General features: G+C 44.5%; 1 protein-coding gene across 2 annotated transcripts; it reads left to right on the forward strand.

The window, feature by feature from the left end:
* The first annotated feature begins 263 nt into the window (after positions 1-263).
* LOC119901737 (insulin receptor substrate 2-like) lies at positions 264-13,066 on the forward strand. 2 transcript variants are annotated; one of them, XM_038717377.1, is made up of 3 exons: positions 264-3,173; positions 3,666-4,150; positions 10,343-13,066. In XM_038717377.1, exons 1-3 carry the CDS (start codon positions 487-489, stop codon positions 10,345-10,347), a joined length of 3,177 nt encoding a protein of 1,058 aa, XP_038573305.1. In that variant the 5' UTR covers positions 264-486; the 3' UTR covers positions 10,348-13,066. The 2 variants fall into 2 exon arrangements, with proteins under 2 accessions (XP_038573305.1, XP_038573313.1); XM_038717385.1 differs by having other exon boundaries at positions 3,669-4,150.
* The last annotated feature ends 6,106 nt before the right edge of the window (positions 13,067-19,172 follow it).

Raw genomic sequence — 19,172 nt, forward strand, 5'->3', positions numbered from 1 at the left:
ATAAAATAAAAGGAGCCTTAGGTGTTTTCACTTTCATTTGACAGTAAACTATAAACACATCGTGTTGTTCATTTGGCTTCTGATCATTTCTGTTTCCACATGAGAGAGCAGTTGGGAGGCAGGGGCGGGGTTTGACTGGCTTGAATTATTTGATCAGCCAATAGGCAGCGCCAGCTCCGGGTGACAGACAGGCACGGCCCCTGCAGGAGTGCAGGACGCACCGCCCCCCTATGACTCTGTGTTTTATTCTGTTTTTAGAGCAGCAGCAGCGTCACATGTTGTTTTTCCCCTGGATCAGATCAGTCCCCGGTCTGGTCGGCCTGCACTGTTGCTTCTACCGTGGCAGACAGCGGACGCAGCTATATCGGTGTCTGCTATGGACTAAATAAAAAAAAAACAGGTTACCTTTTAAGTTTTTTTGCTGCGGGTTTTACTCAAATTAAAAAGGACTGCTTATCTTGAACTTGAGAAAAGAAGTGAAGAGAAATGGCAAGTCCTCCGTCGACGGGGGAACACCTGTTATCCAATGGGACGAACGGAGTGAAGAAGTGCGGATACCTCAGGAAGCAGAAACACGGACACAGGCGCTTTTTCGTGCTCCGGGAGCCGACCGAGCGCTGCGCCGCCCGGCTGGAGTATTTTGAGAGCGAGAAGAAATGGAGAAACAAGTCCGCCGCGAAACGGGTCATAACTTTGGACTCCTGTCTGTGCGTAAACAAACGGGCCGACGCCAAACACAAGCACCTCATCGCCCTCTACACCAAGGACGAGTACTTCGCTGTGGCTGCAGACAACGAGCAGGAGCAGGAGAGCTGGTACACGGTTCTGACGGATCTGATAGCCGAGGGGAAAGTGTATGACAGCCCAGCTTCCACCTCCTCTTTAGTGGGCTTTGAGGAGGCCAGCTATGGACTCATTACTCCAGCAGCAACTGCGTATAAGGAGGTATGGCAGGTCAACTTGAAATCCAAAGGCTTGGGTCAGATCAAGAACCTAACCGGAGTGTACAGGCTGTGTTTGTCCAGTCGGACCATCAGCTTTGTCAAGCTGAACTCCGAAACAGCTGCTGTCAGTTTACAGCTTATGAACATTAGGAGATGCGGCCACTCAGATAGCTTCTTCTTCATAGAGGTGGGCCGGTCAGCGGTCACTGGACCTGGCGAGTTCTGGATGCAGGCGGAGGATTCTGTGGTGGCGCAGAACATCCATGAGACCATCCTTGAGGCCATGAAGGCCATGAAGGAACTGTCTGAGTTCAGGCCGCGGAGCAAAAGCCAGTCCTCCAGCACTAACCCCATCTCTGTGCCCACACGACGCAACCTCAACAACCTCCCCCCGAGTCAGACGGGCCTGGTGAGGAGATCCAGAACAGATAGCATGGCAGCCACATCCCCGGGGAGAAAGTTCACATCCTGTCGGATAAGAACGGCCAGCGAGGGAGACGGAAGCGTGACCCGGCCTGTGTCCATGTCCATATCTGTGAACGGGAGTCCTACAAGTCCAAACTCTGGAAATCACCTCAGCAGGTCCTATACCCTTAGCAGTGGACGCACCTGCAGGATGCTAGAGTCCTCCTCTAACCTGCATCACAGCCGGTCCATGCCCGTGTCCAACTCCCCTCCAGCTGCCTCCAGCCCCATCAGCATGTCTCCCAGAGGGGGGGCTAGTATCTGCACTCCTGACAAAGCTAGGCGACCTTTCAGCTGCAGCGCCTCCATCTCTGGCTCCCTCACCGACAATGGCTTCATGCTGTGTGACGATTACAGCTCCAGCCCGGGTGAACTCAAATACCTCCCCCTGACCCGCAGCGACACCCCTGACTCTCTGTCCAGCACGCCTCCATCCCGTGACATCAGCGACCTCTGCGGCTACATGATAATGGAGGGGGCGAATGGCAGCAGGTCCGGGCCTGGCAGCGAGGGTCTGGCATTTGACAAGGCGTACAGGAAGCGGACGCACTCCCTCACCACACCGCGTCAACAGAGGGTGGTGGCGCCGCTGTCCTCGGCCTCCCTGGACGAGTACACACTCATGAGGATGGCCCACGGACAGAACTCTCACTCCGCCTCGCCCAAAATGTGCTACCCTGAGGATTATGGAGACATTGAAATCGGGTCATCCAGAAGCTCCAGTAGTAACCTTGGCGATGACGGCTACATGCCAATGACGCCAGGTGTGGCGACCCAGTCTGGCAAGGCAGACAACTATGTGCCCATGAGCCCCATGTGCGTCTCAGCACCCAAGCAGATTGTGAACCCTAGGGTGCATCCTCAGGTGGCGTCCAGCGGCGGCTACAAGACAAACTCCCCCTGCAGCAGCTCTCTTGAAGACAGCGGCTACATGAGGATGTGGTGTGGCTCCAAATCCTCCATGGAGAGCCCAGACAGGAATGGTGAATACATGAACATGTCACCTGGAAACCCACCTCCACCCCAGACCCCTCCCGACTACTATTTGGGCGTGCTGGCTGGCGAACCTGCATCAGTGAGGCCAGCTTACCAGGCCGGCTCCCTCACGCTCCCCGCTAAACTTAAAGCCTCCAAGAATGACGAAAGCAGCCAGTATGTGTTGATGAGCCCCCAGAGTGTGAGGCAGAGAGCGGGGGAGTCGGACTATTATTCAGTGATGCAGCCCACTGCAACTCAGACCTCACCCCAGAGCCCCTCAGTGCCCTCCCCAGTCAGACACGGCCGGGCGGAGAGCCTGCCCTACAGAGGGAGGCTGGGCAGGCCTAACAGGCTAGCCCTGGACACCCTGAGGACCCTGCCCAGCATGAACGAGCACCCCCTGCCCGGAGAACCCCGGAGCCCTGGGGAGTACATTAACATCGACTTCAGCGGCACCAGATTCTCCCCACCCTGCGTTGTTGCCACAGAGAGCCAGTCTTCTTTACTGGGTTCCAGCGGCAGGGGCCCGGGGAAATCCTCTCTAGCAGAATACATAAACCTGGAGCTGGGTTCACACTCACCCAAAGAGGCTGACACTCCTGCCGGGCGTTTGGACACACTCCCAGAGTTATCCATGTGCCCCTGCTCCGAGGAGGGGGCCATGTACCCTCTGGATAGTGAGAAAGGGTCTCAGGGCCTCGGTACTGAGGTGAAAAATGACTACGCTGAGATGACATTTGGCATGACCAGCTCGCCTCCACAGCTTGTTCCTCAGAACACAGCAAGGTATGTGTATCTGTGTTGGGAGGGACTCATTTTCATTGTTTGTTTGTCAACAGTAAGATTGATCCCGGGCAAAGGCAAAAACAGTGATTCAAGAACAGTTTGTACTGTGTGAGGAAACACACATTTTAATTACTCTGAATCAACAAATGTACATTTGCACTCAAAAAAGAGATTGAAAGTGTCTGATGATCTGCATATCAGAATCCAGATATGAACCATTATCCTTGGTTGATTTCCTTTTAATACATTTATCCTAATCACAAGAGAGATGGTGATAACAACTAGCAGATTTTTTCTAGCAAGGATTGTTAAGCTTCAGGACAGTTGGGATTTGAATTGTGATTCAAAATCAAGTAAATATCCTGACCATATTAGCAATTAAATTGTATTTTAAACCTTTTGTTAATAGCTGTATGGTCATTGTATATAGAAATATGAGCATAAAAGCTACTTGCTGACTACCCATCTCATATTTTGAACATTGTTCTCAAGCAGCCAGAGGAGGCTCTCTCTGGAGGACCAGGGCGTCCCAGAAGGCATTGGGGTCTTCCTGCTTGGGGCCACCTCTTCCTCTACAGTGGACCCTGACTTCTCTGCCAAGGTGATCCGGGCCAATCCGCAGGGACGTCGGCGCCATAGCTCTGAGACCTTTTCCTCTACTGCCACCGTGACGCCGGTCTTCCCCTCCTTCGCCCGAGGCGACGCGGTGAAGAGGCACAGCTCGGTGGAGAACATCTCGTCCCGGAGCAGTGAGGGCTCCGACGAGGAGTACGGCAGCCCTGTGAACCGGCAGAGCTCGGCCGGCTACCCGAACGGACTCAACTACATTGCCTTGAACCTCCTGGACAACAGGGTGGAGAAATGCGAGGACCTGGCGGGCTTCAAACCCACCAGCAGCTGCAAAGGGGGTATCAATGGATTACACAGCACACCATATGTCTGTTTGGGATTCAAGGAGGCTGCAACCACTGCCAAAGGTGAGTGAGGTGGATGTCAGATGTGTTACTGCTAAATAATTTAATATAAATATGACCTGCAGGTGTTGTTGCTTTTAAAGAGGTGATACAGTGTTTCAGGAAAGTATATCTTTTTAATCAATACAAATTACTAAAGCAGTTTGGTTTTACTGGATGAAAAGTGAGCTGTATCTCGCAGTTAGAAGAGAGGGGGAAAAAAACAAGGATGAAGGCGAAATTGCATTTCCTCTAGATTCAAAATCAAACTGGCTCTGTGGATTTCAAAGGACATAAGTAGGTGGTGCTGATGTGGCCTTCAGGTGCTCCTCTTACCCTCCTACTTCTGAGTACTGTAACATGAGTAGCGTAAGTTTCGCCACTGGGTGAGTGTCAAATTAAAGAGGAGTGGCTTCTGATTTTAGCTGCAATCAATCACGCTTTGACTTTTGCTTTTGCTTTTTCTCTGTGTTTTTGTTGTTTCGGTATTCCAAAACTTTCCCGCAACACGTGAACGCAGCACAAGGCTGCTATGAAACGTGACCAGGCAGAGAGCTCCGAAGTAAACAAGCACCATGACGGAGCAGGATGCTGCCTCGCTGCTACTGTTGTGGGCTGCAGATACTAAAAATACACAAGTAGATTTTGGGATTCCACCAACGCGCATTATGAATGAAAGCTGTTTGTACAAAAAACAAAAAGGAGAGACTAGAGATTCATTATGGACCATCACACACAAGTGCATAGTAAATATGAAGCCAGATGTGTTGAATAGTTCTTTATCAAGTCTATAAAACATGTTTACTGCAGCATGTTTTTGCCAGTAATGCCAGAGGAATGCCTCAGAGCTGATAAGTAAGGCTTCCTGTCAATTGTAATGTCACACCGAGCTGTGGGCATTTCCGGCTGTTGTTTTTCAGTTGGGTAGGCTTTAGGATGTGTTGCAACATCAATGTGACCTCTGTAGACCCCTTATTCCCACCATCCCCATAGATCAATACTGTGTGCAAGAATATCCCATTGAACAAAATAAAGCTGTGGTGTGGGATAGCAGACGGTAGAAACAAAGGCCAAAGCAGAATGTTAACAATAATGTTTGACTTTCTGTCCCCACGCAGTTTGTTGGACACAGTGAGCTCACATGTGTTTGCGAGCACATAAATCGGTTGGGGGTGGGGGGGGCTGTACGCTGTACATGTGAGGCTCAGAACATGTGGATATATGTTTGTGTCCTTGTAGGCAGCGAGGCAAAACAACAAAGTGGGCGAGTTGCTATGCGGCCATCAGGTAACTGGATGTCACGGTCCACATTCCTGGCAGAGTGGGTTTGAAAAGTTGCCGTGAGGCGGGGGGGGCTTGTTTTTGTTCCGGCTCCAGGACATTTGAATAGAAAGTGGCTTTTATTTCACCACAAGGCCACGGAGAGTGAAGCTATATTATGTTTCCTTTTGAACACACAGAGCAGAAACGCAGTATTGTCAGAGGCGTTCTGATAAAAAAGAGAAATGTACCAACACAGAGCAGCCGCCACAGAGTGGAAAATCTGTACTTCATTATGCAGTCTTTAAATTTAATTTGTGTATGGTCTTTGACTGCAGTCAAATGGGTGTTTTTCAGATAAACAGGCGGTAAACTCAGATGTTGACGGTCTTCTGCTTCCAATCAGAAATTTGATTTACAGTGAAACCACTATCAACAACACGTGCTCGCGTGTTTGTTTGTTTGTATCTGAGCTGTGTTGTTTTGCACGTGTTCGGTACGCATGTTTTGACTTTTACGGTGCCAATAAAGCTTGATGAATGTAATTGACAGGGGAGATGGGAGGGAAAAATAGTCAAGCACATACATGTGGACTCTTGCACGTACGCAAGCAGAGCATTCAGGGTTGTTATTTTCTCTTGGGGATCTTTTTTTCCCCTCTTTTTCCAGCCTGCACCCGTGAATACTTGGCAGAGGCGTGCATAAAGAGAGTCGCCTGTTTTGTTTTCCAGTACTGCTTGCCTGACTGTTTGTGGGAGACTGAATGAATGCATGCATAATAGGGTAGGATGGCACGTGCACTCCACTGCCCTTCTGCCTCATTAAGCTGTTCACTTAGCAGAAGTAAGACAAGCAGCAGCGGGGGGGGGGGGTTGTAGAGCACAGCCTTGTATGCTGTAAAGAGAAGGGGAAGGCTTCGGCTTTTTAAAGCAACAAACAAACCAAGTCATTGGTGAGGGCCCCTTCAACCGAGGTGCATTCTGGGAGCATTGGAGCCTAAGATTGGAGACTCGATGGCTTGTTTACTGAACAGTCCCACTGCTGTGTGGCAAAACGGGGTGAAGGAGGTTAAAGTGCGCTATGGGGGTTCTCGGCGCCGGGCCTCACTGGCGGAGGGCTTTGATTTCGTGTTTATCAGGAGGTCCCGCTGCGCTCCCAGACCATGTGCTATCCTGACCCAAAAGTCTACAGGTTTTAATTCCAACACCTCCGCGCCTTGACTCCACTGATTACTTTACTCTCTTAGTGAAATGTAGTTTGGCTGAAATGAATACCTGCTGACTCTCGCGTCAGGGTAACTTCTGGCTTACTGCCACTGCTCTGGAGGAACATGTGGCTGTTTGCCTGGATCAAAGCACCGCTAAACCAATCTGCCCCAACTGCCCCTTGGAATTTAGTGTTTGCCCCGCAAACCCACGTGACAGCCCCCTTGGTGGGAAACGTGACTGCACTGCTTCTAGTCAACAAAACCCTGAAGTCATAAACTTTTGACAGCTGGATATGGTTGTGTTGCTCCACCTAGGGTCAGCTCAGATGCCTTAATGCCTGCCATAAGGGTCCGGTGTTTGTTTTACATCTTGTTTTGTGAGCGGCCCAGCCCCATGTGACCCAGAGGTGGTGTTTACCTCTGCCTTGACCTAAGCCACCCGCCTCCTCTCGCAGGCCCTGGCTAGCCGCAGCTCAGCCTGGTGGATGTACTGTACCAGACCCAGATTAGCCAAGTCAGCCGTCTCTGTTTCCACCTCCTAGTCTGACTAATACCTTTATCTGACGGCGACGACAAGCTCCTGCTTCCCCTGTGGCGATTCAGGAAGCTTGATTTGCACAGTGAGATGACTCTTACAACAGTTAGGCTTATATGTCAGTTTGCTGGTGAATTGATTTGATAGCCTTTTACTAGCTTATAATCATTTCATCCTCAGGTATCACAGTACAAGGTAGGGGATAAAAAGTGGGTGAAAAAATGGGGGTTCAAACATCCAGAGGAGCCCTGCTGTGACACTTAGAGTCCCTCCTGAGTGCTAGTGGCAGATGGCCACTCTCCGGAGGGCAAGTGTGTGTGTGTGCAAACACTCATTACACACACGATCCCTGCCCATGCCCACACTAGCATGTAAACATATACATACCACTATATGTCTCTCTCTTATGCACACACACATCCCTACCATCTCACCATCCCTCCGCTAGCCCACCATCTGCCACAACTACAGGCTGAAGAGAGCATGACCGTCAGCTGTGTGTGTGTGTGTGTGTGTGTGTGTGTGTAATTCACTGGCCAGATTACAAGCATTCGTGTCCATCGACTCAAATCCCGCTTCCTCTTAACGTCATTCAGTAGTATTGCGAGTGATGTCATTGCAGAGAGGAGGCGGTGGGCAGATCTAAATGCACCCAGAGCATGTTATGTATTAACTGTGTTACTTACATTTCCTGTGATTTGTGTGTTTGTTGTGATGTTAAAGGGTGCAGCGAGCGAAAGAGGTCTAGTTGCACAGCCATGCATCCCTAACTCGCTCTGAGCATGAGTCATAACAAGGCGTGCGTTCACACACAGGGTAGAGGGAACTGGAGAAGAGATGTGTTTTCAAACCCCAACCCATCGACACACTTTTACTTACTTTCACATTAGAGTTGAAGTAATAACTGATAACTTATCGATGATGCCCCTCTTTGCTTTTTTGTAAAAAACAAAAAATAAAACAACAGATAATTTCCTCAAAAATTTATTCAAATGAGACCTGTGATGAGGTGTTGCGAGTAAACACAGCTTTATTTTAAGAGCTAACACGTCTAAAGGTTTAGAAAACACTGTCTTATGTGATAGTAAACTGAAAATCTTAAGGAATGCTTAAGGATTTTATAGACCAAATCTGCAGATTAATCAGTAATGAAAATAGCTGTTATTTGTTTTTTCTTTTGGCTCTCTGCTGCTCTCACACACGGAGACGTCTACATTTGCATAAGGGCTGCATTGATAACAATTTTTCCACTCCTGGAATTTTGGTGGACGTCACTACTTTGTGCAGCCCATGTGGCTCTAATTTGATTGCCTACATGGCACATTCTGTTCTGGCATTTGTGGAATTACTCGTAAAGGTGACACCTGATTTTAGCCATCAGCCTGATTGTTCAATCCATTGTTGCTGCCTCCCTGCGCACTGGCTCACACACACACGTACGCACAAGCTGTTAAATGTGTGTATTGACATCTGTATCAGACCTCCATTGAAGCCGATATCTTGCAAACATTACAAAGCAGTGCAAACAGCCTAGACAGGAAATCAAGATATGCCATGTTACTTGATATATAGAAAACAAACGCGCACACGTAACACTGCAGGCTCTTGTGTCAGAGTTTCCAGGCAGCGCGTGTGTGTGTGTGTGTGTCATGGCACGGGGAGGAGGGGGGCTAAAGTAGGCCGGGATGTTCCAGACAGAAGCGCTAGCTGCTAGATAACTGCGTGGACAGCGTTCCCCACATTTAGCCAGCCATGGCTCCAGATGAGATTACAGCCACTGCAGGCGAGATTAGACAGCCAGGGGTAGATCAGTGAGAGCCAGCGGCTACTCCACGGACAGCAGCTGGGTAATACGTAATGTAAGGTGTGGGCATTTGTTCGCTTTAGCCTGACAAAATTGGAGTTTGTTGTCATAATTAAGCACAAATCAACAGAAATCTATTTGAAAATTGACTACAAAATCATATGACAAATGGTCCCTCACATCACCCAAACAATAGTATCATCACCCTAATAATTTGTTGCTCCACCCAGAATTTGTGTGTGTGTGTGTGTGTGTGTGTATGTGTGTATGTATGTATGTATATATACACAAAGCTCCAAAAATGGCAACTTTTTCAGGACCTAAGAAAAACAGCCTGACTGCTGTGCATTTTTTAAAGACTTTCATCAGCCTTACACTGATAGAAGTTTCCCTGTCCGAAGACAACGACGTAATCCTTCTGTGGTTTCAAGAGACATGACTGTAGTGAGGATATTGTCCTCCTGGAAGTCCAATTTACCTAGTGTCCCTCCCTCCCCCTGACCACCACTCGGACTTTAAGTAAATCCTTCCGTCTTTCTGCTTGCAATGCCCCCAACCTCTTCTTCAGACAAACACACACACACACGCACTTCACACAGTGGCCTTTAAAACATGACAGAACACCAGAGAATCTTAAATCATTATAATTATTAGTTGCAATATAAATGCAACCGCAGTTTCTCTCTGCATGTATTCCAGAGATGCATCAGCTTCTGTACTGCTTGCTCACCCTCCTCTGCTCAGCTTGTGTCCATAGCAACAAGGAGACCCCAACCCCCATCACTCCATCACTCTACGTCCCAGATTATGCAACTACTCCCAGCCCCCCCGCGGAGGACGGCTGTCACGCCGTAGTGAGAGTGCATGTACAATCACACAACATGCACATTTATAAACCCTTACCATACACATAAAAGCACCATGGCTATAAAGAACCAATATTCATACTAAGTGTTGAAATAAAACTCAAATAATACACATAAAACAATCGAGGTTACACATCCCAAATCCCTCCCATTTAACTTGTGTGTGTGCAGCACTTCTAGCTGTTTTAGCCATTGTTGAACACAACCTAAATCTGTGAATGAGTTCCCAGCGTAAGACTCTGTCCTCTCAAACCTATCGGCTTTCTGAAAGGTCCGCATTGTTGAAACTGGTGTTGTTTTTGGGGAAATAATCAGACTACAAACTGCTGGTTTACTCACTTTAAGTGTACTATCAGACAGATGAAACTAGCTCTTAAAACATCCCTACTCACACACATGCAAGAATTGTTGCTACATTAGCTGCATTATATGTGATGATTATGTATTCACTTTGAACTTTTCAATGATTGTTTGATTAAATTACCTGTTGAATTTATTTGATACTTCCACTAACTCCCGCTTTTGCTCTTATCGTCTCTTTCAGACTGAAGGACTCCTACATCCTCTGACTTGGCATCTTTACCGACCTGCTGCTCGAAAAAAAAAATAAATAAAAAAATCAACTTTGCCCTTCCACTGAGCTGTGTGGCCCTAAAAGACTGTTTGGACCTTCAGCAACATTCGCACGCAAACACATTCACACACACAGGAAACAAGCGGGTCACCATCGTGAATTTGCTGACGACAGGTGTGTTTGTGTATGTGTGTGGGTGGATATTGGTGCGTCTCATGTTACCTGCAGAGACCATTTCTCCTCTGACCCAAATTTTGGCGCAAGCACAGAAGCAAAGATAGTCAGACAATGACAAAACTGTAATGGTACCCAGATACTATTTATCTACTTGAGGGTAGTTATATGACTGCCTGTATGTGTGCGAGTGTGTGTTTCTAAGACAAAGTATGACCAACTGGTATGTCTGTTAACAATGAAACCTACTATAGAAATGGCCCAGGGAGCGAGGATACTAAGGTACACAGAGTATCCAGAATAACTATATTTAGATTAGATATTTTATTTATTTTTGGAAGATGAATGTCTGATAAGACCCACCCAATGCCTTAATGTCTATATTGTCCTTAAGTTTTCTATAAAATAAGAGAAATATTCTATTACGGTATGTCTGTTTGGACCTACTACTCTATATTGTTATTCTGTTGTGAAAAGTAAAAAGCCTGGCTTACAATATAAAATATTATTTCTGAAATGTATAGTACAGTGAGGCTGCTTGAGATCTGATTTATCGTATTGATATTAAAGTATTTTCTTAATTACTAATTTCTTATTTATTCTAACCAAGTTTATTTTCTGTCCAATCAAAGCGCTGGACTTAAAGAAATATATTTCTAAATGTCTTTAAGAGTTATGCATGTCTTTATAACTCAGCTCAGATCCCACAACACCAGGCATCAGAATGCACTGTACCTCCCACAGTTCCTCAGTCACTTGAGCCTGAAAACCTCACACACTCCTACCTTCAAACCTACGGCCTGCTGTTAAGCTCCATGCAGGTCGCCCTGCTGTGATATCACTTGATGGTACAACTGTCTAGTTGAGGTGATGATAAAAGGGGGAAGCCAGTGAAAAATGTCAATGTTGGGGCACAGTCCAGACAGTTTCTGGTCAGGGCTGGAGGGGAGGGGGAAGGGCCACCGGCGTCAACAGTGCTGGGTAGAAAAATTAGAAGAAGAGAGGCCAACAGCCACATCTGGCACCATCATGGAGGTTCACTAGAGAAGCAGCTGTCTGGAAAATATAACCAGTGTTGGGAAGTAGCATCTATTGTACAGCAGTATGGAAACTAAAGGGTGCTCACATTAGCCACCATTAGCTACTGTTAGCTCCTGGCTGACATTAGCTGCCATTAGCTACTGGTCATACCAGACCAAGTAAGGTTGCAGCAAAACACCTGAGTGTAATGAAGAGAACAACAGTGAAGTGATGAATGAATGAATTATGAATTTGCAAAGTGATTTAACTTTCGCTGAACAGCAGCCACTGTGGCCACAAGTAGCAATTTCAGGAGGATAATAAAAGCTAACATGTATTGTAACACTAGTGTGTCAAGTTTGCTTACATTAGCTACCATGCCAAGGTTGTAGCAAGGATTTCATTGCTAGAGGAAGAATGTGTTATTTCTTTAAAACGTTGCGCTGTCTGTTTTAATTTAAAGAAATTTAAGATGAATAGAGAAATTTACATCTCTATAAACAAATACAAAAAACAAATTGGATTCTACTGCTTTCCAAGAGCTTTGAACCTCCAAAATGGCGGCCAGGTGGATGTTTATCTGTAAGCCCTCAATGGACATCCTGACTGTGTGGTCCCTCTGCATTGCCCACTGTGCCAACTCCAACTGGCTCACAACCCCTTAAGTGTACAGTAGATTGTAAAACTTTTAACCATGTCTGAATGTATCTCTGAGCTGGTGGGAACACCATAGAAACGTAATGTGGGAAACTGTTTTGACCGAGATGAATAATATTGGAGCTGTACCACGCTACGTCGGGGTATCTATTTATCTTCAGAGTCTTGATTGTGTATATTGTGTACATAGAAAGAGTTTAACAGGAAACAAATCTATTGAGACATATACTTAGATTCTACCTATGTTGTAATGATATTCCTGTGTAAAGACTTTGGCTACCAATTTTTAAAAAGAGAACTGGGTTTTTGCTTTTGGGTTGTACAGTGTATTGTATGAATTTTTTCCCCCTCACAGTCTTTGTGACTATATGAAAAAAGACACTGTCTATTTTATTATAGAGATATCTTTGCCTTGTCGACACACTTTACCTAATGGCATATGCAATAGTGACATGAAAACAATCTAGTTTACAACCGTGGAACCAAATGTAACATTACATTGATTATTCTTTTTGTGATGAGCAGAAGCTGTTTTGCTCCTTGTACATTTCTCTTTCTGCCAAGTGTTTTGTTTTTGTCGCTGGGAACTTTGTTCTTGACATCTCTCAAAGCGCTTTCCCCATTTGTCCATGGACAGACTCTTCTTTTACAGATTGATCTTGGATTGAGTCAGTCTGAATGTGTCATTGTCTTCCATTGTACATAATTCAATATACTGTTCATTGTGATGCTCACAAGAGATGATTATAATGATTTATAAATTCTGGTAGTCAAGTATTGCTTTTGTCTGTATTGATTATGGATAGCAACTTACGGAAATAAATGAATCTATTTAAAGAGGTACAACTTTGTTGTCATTTCTTAATTCCACAAATAATATCTCATGCAGCTTAAATGACTGTGTGGTGTAATATAAAGACCATCTCAATACAATAATGGTATTAAGTAATAATAATAAATGAACAAAAATACTGTATTTTCCTTTCTAGCAGTAAAAAGATAAATATTAAACTAAAAATAAAAAGATTTTCATACAACTATTGCTATAACTTGCTTGAAAGCTAGACTATACTGTAACTTTTATTAATATTTATGGGATAATAGCAAATTCTATTATTATCCAAAGTATGCAAGAGTCACAAAGTGAGCAAACTGAATCAGGACAGTCCATTATAAAGCAATCTAAACTTTTGCCAAAATTAGCAACATAAGTGGTTAGTTTTCCACTTAAACACAAAAAACTCTGAGTGTAATAAATTTAGCTAGGCTTTGTTTTATTGCATATGAATCCAACTTTTAAATTTGTAAGAAGAAAAAGGAGTTATTTTGTCTTTCAAATGTTACATAGTGTCTCTAATTGGTTGCTTTAATTAGATTTTCTCCTGAGTGATTCTGTACGACCTTTAATGTTAAACTCTTTCGTTAGCCTAAAGTGTGAGCAAACTGATTTTAAATGAGCTTTAAAATGAGCTTAAATGAGTTTACCCATCCTCCCTTCTTCTCCCTCATCCACTGGAATATACATTTGGCACAAAGTCTAATAGCTTCCCGACTGTGTGTCACATAAGAGGAGGATATCCTTCCTCCATCCTGTGGCGAGTGAAGAGCTGAGCTCTCTGGTCAACACTTTCTCTAAGTGTTTTTATTTCAGACGGAGGATGAGGCAGGAAGCTCATACTGAGCCAATGACTTCCTACCAAGCCACATGTCTCCAGAAAAGACTGCAGCCAGAGTCGGGAGGTCAGCAGGTTCAAAACATGAAGCAAAACAACACATTTCATCTGTTTCCATGTCCCCCGCACTTATATGTTGATACGGGGAGCTGTCTTTTTGATAGTTTGCTATCAATGCTTACTGGTATTTAAATTAATGGTTAATTTTAACAAATACTGTCTTGTTGCTTTATGTATAGAGCTGGAGCTAGGGATGATTAGCCTATATAGCTTAAAGTGGCTGGAACTAGGGGGGGAAACACCTTGCTGTGCAAAAACTGAAATGTAAAAACAAGTATATGTTCTGTTGTTCGTCAAAAATTATTTACAGCACGCTAAAGCCACAAACTCTCATGTTGTAGTGTTAGCTAGGTGTTTCCCCTTGCTCTCAGTTTCTGGTAAGGCTAACTGCCTCCTGGCTCCTGCTCATGCTTGACACACAGACCTGAAGGTGGTATCAATGTTCTTATCTAAGCTAATATTTTCCCAAAATGTTTAATTATTCTTCTTGTAACAACTGTTTTTTGTCCTAAATAAAGTTGTTTTTATTATATTTTGACACATTTCCCCCCTCAGAAAAGTGGGTAAACCAGCAACTTTTTGTCAGTATAGTATACATGTTCATTTGGCATGTTAGGTACTGTTCAGCATGTTAGCACTGTCAATGTGAGCATGCTGACAATAAAAACACCACTGTGCTTAAGTACAGCCTCACAGAGCTGCTGTTCAGTAAACAGGTTTGAACCCAAACGCATGACCAGGCAGGACAAATCTTGAGGTCGAAAGCAGGCAGGCAGGGGAGATGGTGCAAACATGTCCAATAGGGGACAAGGCTAGAGAGCAAGAGTCTAAAAGGCAGGCAGGGGGTCATGACAGGTAGAGAAAATGGCTGGAACGCTAATGCTGCATTCACATGGAATCAGGCAGATGGTAAACGGCAAAAATGTAAACTATTTTAACTTGGGATGGGAGAGGCGTCTACCGTTGCTGGTATTCTCTGACGGGCTTACCTAATTTTATGATATGCGGTTTTCCATCCACCTACAGGCGCTGGTCATATAATTAGAATATCATCAAAAAGTTGATTTATTTCAGTAATTCCTATCAAAAAGTGAAACTTGTATAATGTATAAATTCATTCCACACAGACTGATATATTTCAAGAGTTCATTCCTTTTAATTTTGATGATTATAACTGACAACTAATGAAAACCCAAAAATCAGGATCTCAGAAAATTTGAATATTGTGAAAAGGTTCAATATTGAAGACACCTGGTGCCACACTCTAATCAGCTAATTAACTCAAAACACCTGCAAAGGCCTTTAAATGGTCTCTCAGTCTAGTTCTGTAGGCTACACAATCATGGGGAAGACTGCTGACTTGACAGCTGTCCAAAGACGACCATTGACACCTTGCACAGGAGGGCAAGACACAAAAGGTCATTGCTAAAGAGGCTGGCTGTTCACAGAGCTCTGTGTCCAAGCACATTAATAGAGAGGCGAAGGGAAGGAAAAGATGTGGTAGAAAAAAGTGTACAAGCAATAGGGATAACCGCACCCTGGAGAGGATTGTGAAACAAAACCCATTCAAAAATGTGGGGGAGATTCACAAAGAGTGGACAGCAGCTGGAGTCAGTGCTTCAAGAACCACCACGCACAGACGTATGCAAGACGTGGGTTTCAGCTGTTGCATTCCTTGTGTCAAGCCACTCTTGAACAAGACACAGCGTCAGAAGCGTCTCGCCTGGGCAAGAGATACTGAATTTGGGATTTTCATTAGTTGTCAGTTTTAATCATCACGATTAAATGAAATAAACATTTGAAATATCAGCCTGTGTGGAATGAATGAATGAATGAATGAATATAATATCCAAGTTTCACTTTTTGAATGGAATTACTGAAGTAAATAAACTTTTTGATGATATTCTAATTATGTGACCAGCACCTGTAAATCCATGTGAATGCAGCATTAGACTGGCACAATAGACTGGCGGGGAATGAATGGAAGTGGGCCTATGCTGGGTTGCAGGGGCTACTGCAGGGAGGGTGGGATCTGAAAACATGGAATTGGCTGACATTTTGACAGTTGTGTTTGAAGATGAAGCAGAAAGTGAGCAGCATTCAGGCTACTACTCTCATTCTACATATACCAAATTAATTAGTCGCCCTGGGTCTCACCCAGTGCGACCCCCCCACCACCTCCGCCCCCTTTGAATACCGATCCCTATGATTTTGAAAAACATCTCACACACATTGTGATTATAATGCAGCTGTGACACTTTAATATTCTTTCTTGGCGTCACTTCATCGAGTTTCCAACTCTCCAGTACAGACACAGAATGAACACACACATACACACAAGCTGCAGTAAGGGCACACCTCTAGCTGGTGTGTATTAATTAGCAGTACGACACTGTCAATGGGGCACTGCTCTGCTGCCAGGCAGAAACCAGTCTTACATAAGAATCCACCACCAAGCCACCAGGAGGGACACTGTGTTCCTCACCCCTCTCTGCACTGACTGTCTGTCTGAATTTCTTTTTCCTTTAACAAAATTTGTATGGGCAGATTTCTGCTCCGAAGGCAAACCACAGGAGCAGGACACGAAAACAGAAGTCTTTGTTGCACAATGCTTTTGTTGTCGCTGGTTGTCTTTCTCAGCATAAAGGACAGTTTGCTAAATAAAGTGTGTCAGCGAAGTGAATTTCTCAGTTAACAGCAGTTAAGGGGTTCCTAAAATACAGTTTACTAGATGGTCCTTTGAAGTAATTGTGTGTGTGTGTGTGTGTGTGTGTGTGTGTGTGTGTGTGTGTGTGTGTCTATTCCTGGATGGCCTCAATTATTCCCAAAGTTAGAATCACATTCACAATCACATGCTTTTCAACAAACATGCAGACAAGGAAGAAAGAATTCATCATGGCTGAGATGGAGCCGTGTCATCATCAAACGATTTGGACGCTTGATTTCCTCAAACTTGTGACATTCCATGTGCTTAGAAGTCTTTGAAGATCAGGAAATTTCCAATTTTGAGTGACATCAAGTAGCATGCATTACTTTCCAAAGGGGGTCATGTAAAGACTATTAAAACATGCTAACTAATTAAGCAGCCATAAGTGGATTTGTTCATTTGATTACATACATGCAAGCACTCTACAAACATAATTTAATTACATATTTCAGTTGTTATTATTTTCTGCTAATTATGTGAGCAAAAGTCAAATTATTGTTTATAGGATAACGCATACATATATCAACTTTAAAATCTGTTTTTAATAGCAAATTGGTTAAACAGGTCATCTGCACTGATGAAACTGGAGAAAGAATAGCTGCACTGGGAGTTAAACCCAGGTCTGATTTGTTGGTGCCTTAATCTGTGGAGAACTAACGTGGAAATAATCACATCAAATTGAAACAACATTTCGTCCAATGTACTGCATGGACTTGATGCACCCTCTGTACAGTACATTAGAACAGCATGTGTGGTGTGCACTGTAGATTAGGGTCTTACAGAGTGAATAGCTACTCCTTTGGCAACCTCGTCCACCCTGCGCTCCACTGGGCCTCCCTGCCAGCTTGCTGCCGTGCTGTGCTGCGGCTCTTGAGGGGATTGGAAGTTGTTGGCCCCATTATTTCTCCCTGAATCAGCCTAAGGAGGGCTTCAGCCGGGCTCATTGAACTTCGCCGCGCAGCAATGGGGCGGAGCTGTGACCCACTTACAGTAGCCAGCTCTGGCTCTCTACAGAAGAGATGACAGAGGCACACACAGCACTCGTGATCCCACATGAAAACATAACATACTGACATAAATTTTTAGAAATAACATACTAAATCAAAAAGTAATATATCGCTTTTGTCACACAAACAAAGACATTTTAATCTACATCTAAGCATCACGCTGTCTTCCACTGATTGAGAAAATGCTGCCATGTTGTTTTTTTTAAAGTTAAAATATGCTATAGGCTAGTCTATGTTTTCTAATGTTGTATGTATTTTCTCTGTAGAAAACACAGACAGCTCATCATCAGAGGAGCCAATGAGCCAAGATTTGTAGAGTATTATATTCATATTTTATGACAATCCAATAGTTTATGAGGTTTTTTTAGTCTGGATCTAAGTGGTGAACCATCAGACCGACACTGCCATCCCTAGAGGAAAAATGACATAGTTGGTTCCGCTGTGTGAGAGGCCATGTGGTCAGCGACTATCTTTATCAGTGTCCAGTTACAGCCCGCACTCTCTTTAAGTCTTTCTCCTGGAGCATAAACAGCACTGAAGTAACAAAAAGGTCAACAGGTCAATCAGCCCTGACAAGCCATCACTTTATACTTAGAAAAAAAGTGCCACAAGGTAAAAATCTAGATACATGGCTTAGTATCTGAAGGTTGGAAATTTTTCATTTTGAGTCATTTTCATTCACAGAATTCTTGCTGGGATGCCAGTGAAAGTTTCTGGGTTGAGTTTCTACTATTTTAAAATGTCTTGAGAGCCTTACTGACCATGTGTGGTAATGCTGACATTGTCGTGGACTTGTGCCTACTCAGTTTGACACATGCCATGTGATTTAGGTCACTACAGAGTGCATTTTATGATCACTGATGCTGTGTTTGCATTTTTTGGTACTAATTTTTCTGCAGCTTTCAATGAAGAGTTTTGGCACATAAATCAAAAGAGAATTTGTACATGCACGTGTGTGTGTGTCTCAATGGACAGCTCAAGTGTCTGTAGCTCTCGGCCCATGGCATTCAGACTCCACGTGTTTGGACAGCATGTGGAGCCCAGGTTCCACCCACTGCTCACAAACACTCCTGCTGCTGTTTACCACGCTGGCAGCCGAGTGGAAGATTCCAGCCTGCCGGTCCACATGCCGTCTTATCAGCCGACACTCACTCACAGCTCGTAAACATGTTTTGCAAAGGAAATTATCTGGGAAAACACTGTTGTAAAAGAGCCAAACATATTTTTGTGTCTCTGATGAGTTGGTATGATATCTAGCCGGCTGAAAATAAGTCATGTATGCAGCATTACTTGTCACTTTACTATTTTGGAGTTAGCTAAGTAGATCACGGTCTGTGTGACCTGACCTGACCTAGCCTGTAGGATGGTTTTCTCTCATGCTCTCCTGTTTCTGTTCATTGCAAAACATGACCTGTACCTGATTACATCATGCTGGAAACCTTTTTTAGGCTGGAATTTTAGTTTCTCAGAGGCAAAGCAGATCTGGAGGAAGAATCAGTCTC

This window comes from Micropterus salmoides, unplaced genomic scaffold (genome assembly GCF_014851395.1).
Source record: "Micropterus salmoides isolate LMB-PRFRI ecotype aquatic unplaced genomic scaffold, ASM1485139v1 Ms_hic_scaffold_1, whole genome shotgun sequence".
NCBI classification, from domain to species: domain Eukaryota; kingdom Metazoa; phylum Chordata; class Actinopteri; order Centrarchiformes; family Centrarchidae; genus Micropterus; species Micropterus salmoides.